Genomic DNA, 6,529 nt, shown 5'->3' on the forward strand with positions numbered 1-6,529 from the left:
CTTCATCTCTCTCTCTCAACTAAGGGGTCCCTGCTTCATCTCTCTCTCTCAACTAAGGGGTCCCTGCTTCATCTCTCTCAGCTAAGGGGTCCCTGCTTCATCTCTCTCTCAACTAAGGGGTCCTTGGCCTGAAAACGTTGAAGACCCCTGACATAGACTGTCTATCACTGGCTCTGTTGTGGGTTGAGCCTGTGAGGCGCTGGGTTGTTCAGAGGTAGCCTTACATTGATGTGGCTGGTTGCTAACGACAACACAGATTAGCAGGGGGGGGGGGGGGGGGGGGGAGTTCGGAGCAGGCAGCCTGTCTCAGCTGGGGGTCTGACCTTTTATTTTCTTTTTTTAAAGAGTAGCCGACAGAAAATGTCAAAATGACGTTTTTTTTAGTGGGCACACCTGGGGCTGTCAGGATTTTGATGACGCGTTGTGAGCTTGTGGATCTGCTATTTCCACTATTTTTGAGCGGTGGTAAACCTCTCCATAGAGTGGCTGTGCGTGTATCTGTAGCCTTTTTCCTCAGCGTTTTGCCATATCAAAATGTGTGTACGTAGCATCATGTTTGTCTAGTGATGTCATATATGTCGTATGTCTGTAGCCTTTTTCCTCAGCGTTGTGTTGTGTGTGTGTAGCATACCCTGTACATCCTAGACTCAAATCCTAGTCTGAAGACGTTATGCAAGCACGACCACCGCTCACTTCACATTGGGGGTGATCTTTTGAAAATGTTTGAAAATATATGAAATTTAGATTTAGATTATGACAAAATAATTGCGATTATGTCATATAATTGCGATCGGACGATTATGTAATAATGGTGACAGGGCCTAGGCACACCCACCTGTACATTACCTGGTTGTCAGCTAGTGGAGTATAAATTATGAAGTAGGCTACTGAACATGGAAATACCTGAGAATTATACTTAATTAAGTACAGTACTTTGAGACAATCTGCTGCATGACTTTCCCCCACTGAGCTGTGCAGAGCACGGCCCAACCCTGACACAAGAATGCACATTAAAGAGCTTCCACCGAACAGCCACAGGCATTTAGAATACAATATGAGCCAGGAGGGGAGAGTACACAGCAGAGTGAGGAGGGGGGGGGGGGGGGGAGGAGGGGTGAGGAGGGGTGAGGAGGGGGGAGGAGGGGGGGGGGCATGCCTTTGAAGACTGTAACATTCAAATACAAATACAGTGACATGAAAGTACATGAAGATGAGACACTGTAACGTTCTAATAAAGTACAGTGACATGATTAATAGACACGCTAAACTTTGATCACTCTGTCTTGAGTTGATCCATTTAGATCTGTACACAAATATGTGTAATTTTAGATTTTTACTACCTTAACTGTTATTTTATGATTTAACTATCTGCAATTTTTTTGAAAAATCTTGAACATTATTTTGTGCAAGTCTTTGAATATTTTTGACCCGATTACATAAATATCTTTTAATTCCATCTTCTGAATCAGTGGTTTTCAAACTCTTTCATGTCAAGGACCCCCAAAATTACATGCATTTAGGCCGCGGACCCCCGATCTCAAAATATGTTACCCCACCAGAAGCAAATATTTGAGTAACAAAGATAGCTTTTAAAAAGATATATTCAAAGATTTGCCAAAAGATGAATTATTTTTTCAAAAATAGCAGATCTACAAGCTCACTGAGCTTGTATATCTGCTGTTTTTCAATAGTTAAAGCATTAAATAAGTCTAGGCCTAAATACCGGCATTCTGGCACTGAGGGAGAGGATTAAGGAAAGACAGTGAAGGAGTCTTTGTACTATAGAGTCTGTCTGTGGTTTCAAAGTGTGGTCCTGGGGACCCTCAGGGGTCCACTCGGGGCTCCAGGGGGTCCCCAGCAAAACGTGGAACAGTTTAAAACACTTAAGCCCTGCATGGCAGCCTGTTTTGTGTTTTGGCTTTTCAAAAGTATCCGATCTACAAGCTCATCCAGCTTCCCTGGCACAACGTGCTCATCCTGTGGCAATACGTAGCAATTTGTGGATCCTTCACATTAAAATGTTTGAGGCCTACTGATCAACATCAAAGGCTACAACTATGTGTTTTTCTATACTCTCAAACAACGAATAAATAAACCCTTCATATTCCAGCTATATGTCAGTGGTTTGCATTGAAAACCCAGACAGATGGGAAGCTATAGAAAACTACATATCCATTCTGTACATACCGGTGGTTCTATAGAAAACTACATATCCATACAGTAGTTATATATAAAACTACAAATCCATACAGTACACACCTGCAGTTCTATAGAAAACTACATATCCATACAGTAGTTACTGTATATATAAAACTACAAATCCATACAGTACACACCTGTGGTTCTATAGAAAACTACAAATCCATACAGTAGTTCTATAGAAAACTACATATTATCCATACACCTGTAGTTCTATCCACAAGTTTCCAGCGTCACACTGTGTATTTCTGGAGCCGAGCCGGGTGTGACATAATCTTAATCCTGACAGTCATTGACGGTCCCAGAATACCCAGAATTTCCCAGAAATGTGTCCCACACATAATTCTACAGTAAATTCCAGCGGAATTCATACTGTACACACCTGTAGTTCTATAGAAAAATACATTATCCATATAATGTACACACCTGTATAGAGAACTACATATCCATACATCCACACATACCTGCAGCTCTAAGAAAGCATATCCATATCCATCCATGCATCCACACATACATCCATACACTACTGCACATAATTGCAGTTCTATAGAGAACTACATATCCATCCATACATACTGCACATACTAGCAACTCTATAGAGAACTACATATCCATATTCATAGACATATTATCCATCCATACATCCACACATACATCCATACACTACTGCACGCAGCTCTATAAAAAACTACATATCCATATTGTACACACAGCTGTAGTTCTATAGAGAACTACATATCCATCCATACATACTGCACATACTAGCAACTCTATAGAGAACTACATATCCATATTCATAGACATATTATCCATCCATACACCCACACATACCTGCAGCTCTATAAAAAACAACATATCCATACCCACATCCATCCATACACCCACACATACTTGCAGCTAGAAAACATATCCATATCCATCCATAAATCCATCCATCCATTGTGTCCGTACCTGCAGCTCTATAGAAAAACATATCCGTATCCATACATACTGTACACACCTACAGTTCTATAGAAAACAACATAGCCATATCCATACATATATCCATCCATCCATCCATCCATTGTGTCCCCGTACCTGCAGCTCTATAGAAAACATATCCATACACATACACATATCCATACATCCATGCATCCATCGTGTCCGTACCTGCAGCTCGCACCAGGCCACCTCCACGGTGGTCTCTGTGTCCAGGCCCTTGTAGACGGTCTTGAAGGACCCCCGGCCGATCTCGATGTTGAACTTCAGGTAGCGTCCGTCCGGCGAGGTGGCCACCGCCTTGGTCTCCACGTCCTCCCTCTCCTCCTGCTCCCATTGGCTGCTCCTCCGGCCCCTGTGGTGGGGGGGGGGGGGGGGGGGGGGGACCATGTGAATATGTTAACCCATTTACACATTATGACGCAATATTTTATGCTTTAAATATAAAAAAAATAGCAGATATACAAGCTTGTAGATCTGCTATTTTTGAAAAATCGTGAAAATTTGAATTTTGACCCGATTCTATAAGTGACTTTTGAATCCTTCTAAGATTTTTGGAAAAAACCTATGTTTCTATATGTCAGCAATCTGGCCAGCCATCGTCAAAGAAAAGGTCCTTTTCACTTAACTGGAGCTCAGTTAGTCTGTTCTTGAGAGACTACTGTGTCAGTGGTGCTCAAACCTTTTCATGTGAAGGACCCCCAAAATGATATTTAGTTGGCCACGGACCCCCATTTCAAAATATCTAGTTCTAGGGACCACCCAGAAGCAAAATTTGAGTTACAAACGTTCGCTTTGAAAATACATATATATTCAAAGATTTGCACACATTTTCACGACTTTTTCTAAAATAGCAGATCTACAAGCTCGCAGCGCGGCACTCGGTGCCGCGCTGTGAGCTTGTATATCTGCTATTTTTCACTGGTTAAAGCATTCAATAATTCTAGGCCTAAATGGGTTAATGTCACCATTATTGTGTGATTTACTATATTATCGCATTAATCAAAAATATCCCCAACATCCATTATCCTAGGGCGGAACATTTGCCAAAAAAATAGCTGATCTACAAGACGCTTTGTGAGCTTGTAGATCAGCAGCCACGGGTCTGCCGCCTCGCCTGCCGCGCCAATACGCCGCTGTTCTATTTCTCCAGCGTTGCCGCGCGGTGAACATGTTCTCCCATGGTTCTCCCCACCGGGGGAAATGGATGTGCTGTGTGGCAGCGCGCCGCATCCAGTTGGGGTTACCGCATGGCACTTCATGTGCGTCGATACCGCGACACGACGCTGCGCAGCCGCCCGCGTCCAGTGTGTGCTCCCCTTAATATGGCTTATCGTCCGAACCCTACCTGCGTGAGGAGGAGGAAGAGGCGGAGACGGAGGGCGACAGCAGCATCTTGCCGTGTCTCTGCTGCTGCTGCTGCTGTTTGAGGTCGTTGTCCGAGTCGGAGCTGACGGTCGCTACTCCGGCGGGGTCGCGTGTGGCCGCCACCGCCGCCGCCGGGGTCGCCCCCGATCCGGGGGGGCTGGTGGCGTCCTCACCTCCTCCTCCTCCTCCTCCAGGACCCCCACCAGAGGACGAGGAGGGACCCCCTGGGCCGCCCCAGCTCATGGCGTCCCCGCCCGACGACGAGTCGTCTCCCCCCTGGCTGCTGCTGCCGCCGCCGCCGCTGGGGGCCGACGTGTTGGAGGAGCTGGTGCCAGGGGTCCCCGCGCTGCTGACAGGGGTCCCTGCACTGCTGGCGGGGGTCCCCGGACTGGAGGAGGAGTCCACCGGGGACGACAGCGAGAGGAGAGACGGGTGAGGAGAGTCTTCTTCCTCTTCCTCCTCCTCGGCTTTACTGTTGATGTCCTCATCCTAAGGGTGAAGAGAGATGTGGTGATTAATATACAGTATGGTTGAGATCAGGCCTGGAATGTCAGCATTTTAGGGCAGGGGTTCCCAGACTTTTTTGTCTCAGGACACCCCATGAATATATTGTTTTATTCCAAGGCACCCCTACAATATAATTTTCACTCCCAGCACCTTATATTTATAGCATATCGTCGTTGTCGGGTGGAAACCTTGTATGTCCAAAACCGTTCGTTAACTTCGTTTTGTATTTATCCTCTATAAAATGTACTAAACTGTAGATCTGCTGTTTTCACTAGTTTTGTGCGACAGTCTTGTAGCCTATGATGAAGCAGGGCAAAATTAGTACAGATTTGAAACTTGGAGATACGAGGTTTCTGCCCGATAGTGACGATATTTGTTGTGAGGGAAACATTGAGATAACAGCCATTTTGGTTAGAAATGACTGAAAATAACTTTGTACTTCCAAATTATACAAAATATATTTTTAAATATCCAAATAAATTTCAAATATTATCAAATGATCTCGCGGCACCCCTGGACTGCCATCGCGGCAGTCCAGGTGGCAGTAACAAAATCAATAACCAAAAACAATGCATAGCTATTTTCTTCCAGGACCTTCCAGGACCCTTGATCAATTCCAAAACTTTTCCAGTACTGGAATAATATTTTTTTCTAATTTCAAAATATTTCCAGGAATGTCATGCCTGTGGGAACCCTGTTGGAAGAACATGGTGATGTTGTATGTTTCCATATCGCCCAGCCTTACCTCCTCCTCCTCCTCCTCCTCCTCCTCCTCCTCGTCCTCTTCATCGTCGGCGCGGGCCTCGCAGAGCGTCAGGATGCTCTCTGCGGACCAGGACAGCGCCTTGGACAGACACAGCGAGTCCATGTCCATGGTGATCTTATGCAGGCCGTACGAGTTCCTCCGCGCGCTCAGTGGGTATCCAGGACCCGGACCCGGGCCCTGTTGTTGTCCCTGGCCCCGGGGCCCGGCCACTCCGGCCCTGCGCAGCAGCATGGAGGGGACATTTATAACGGGGACCCCCACGGGGGGCAGGCGGTCCTCGCTCCGGTCCATGTCCCCCGCTGTGGCGCTCGTCGTTGTGGAGGAGGAGGAAGAGAGACCGCCGGGGAATAAGCCGCCGCCGCGGACCCCCGGGAGTTCCACCTCTGCATGGGACATGATGATGGTGTTGTGGTGGTCTGGTTTCTTCTCTCTCCACAGGAGAGACCCTTTTATTGTCGAGCCTGGAGGAGACAGGAGAAGACCAGGGGCGTCAATATTGGGTATGGCAGGGGTATGCAGCCACCATACCCTGGGTCCAGGGGGGAAAATAAAAGTTACTTTTAAATATAAATCCATGAATGTCTCTTTGTCTATCTGTGCTGGTTATTATGTTGTTAAATTACAGTAAAATAACTACAAATGCAAAATTTTACAAAATGGTCACTTTAACAAGGTATTGTAATTATATTCTCCACACTTGTATTCTCCCCA

General features: G+C 46.0%; 1 protein-coding gene across 1 annotated transcript in view; it reads right to left on the reverse strand.

Moving 5' to 3' along the window:
• Positions 1 to 6,214, reverse strand: part of wnk4a (WNK lysine deficient protein kinase 4a) — a gene marked incomplete at both ends in the record, with an annotated part of 218,651 nt that extends 212,437 nt beyond the window's left edge. Inside the window, 3 exons of the mRNA XM_080746952.1 lie at positions 3,349 to 3,532; positions 4,526 to 5,034; positions 5,804 to 6,214. Coding sequence (XP_080603078.1) covers positions 3,349 to 3,532; positions 4,526 to 5,034; positions 5,804 to 6,214 — 1,104 coding nt within the window. The remainder of the gene's footprint in view (positions 1 to 3,348; positions 3,533 to 4,525; positions 5,035 to 5,803) is intronic.
• Positions 6,215 to 6,529: the final 315 nt, after the last annotated feature.

Source organism: Nannobrachium achirus (assembly GCF_963921795.1).
Source record: "Nannobrachium achirus genome assembly, chromosome: 18".
Lineage (NCBI taxonomy): Eukaryota > Metazoa > Chordata > Actinopteri > Myctophiformes > Myctophidae > Nannobrachium > Nannobrachium achirus.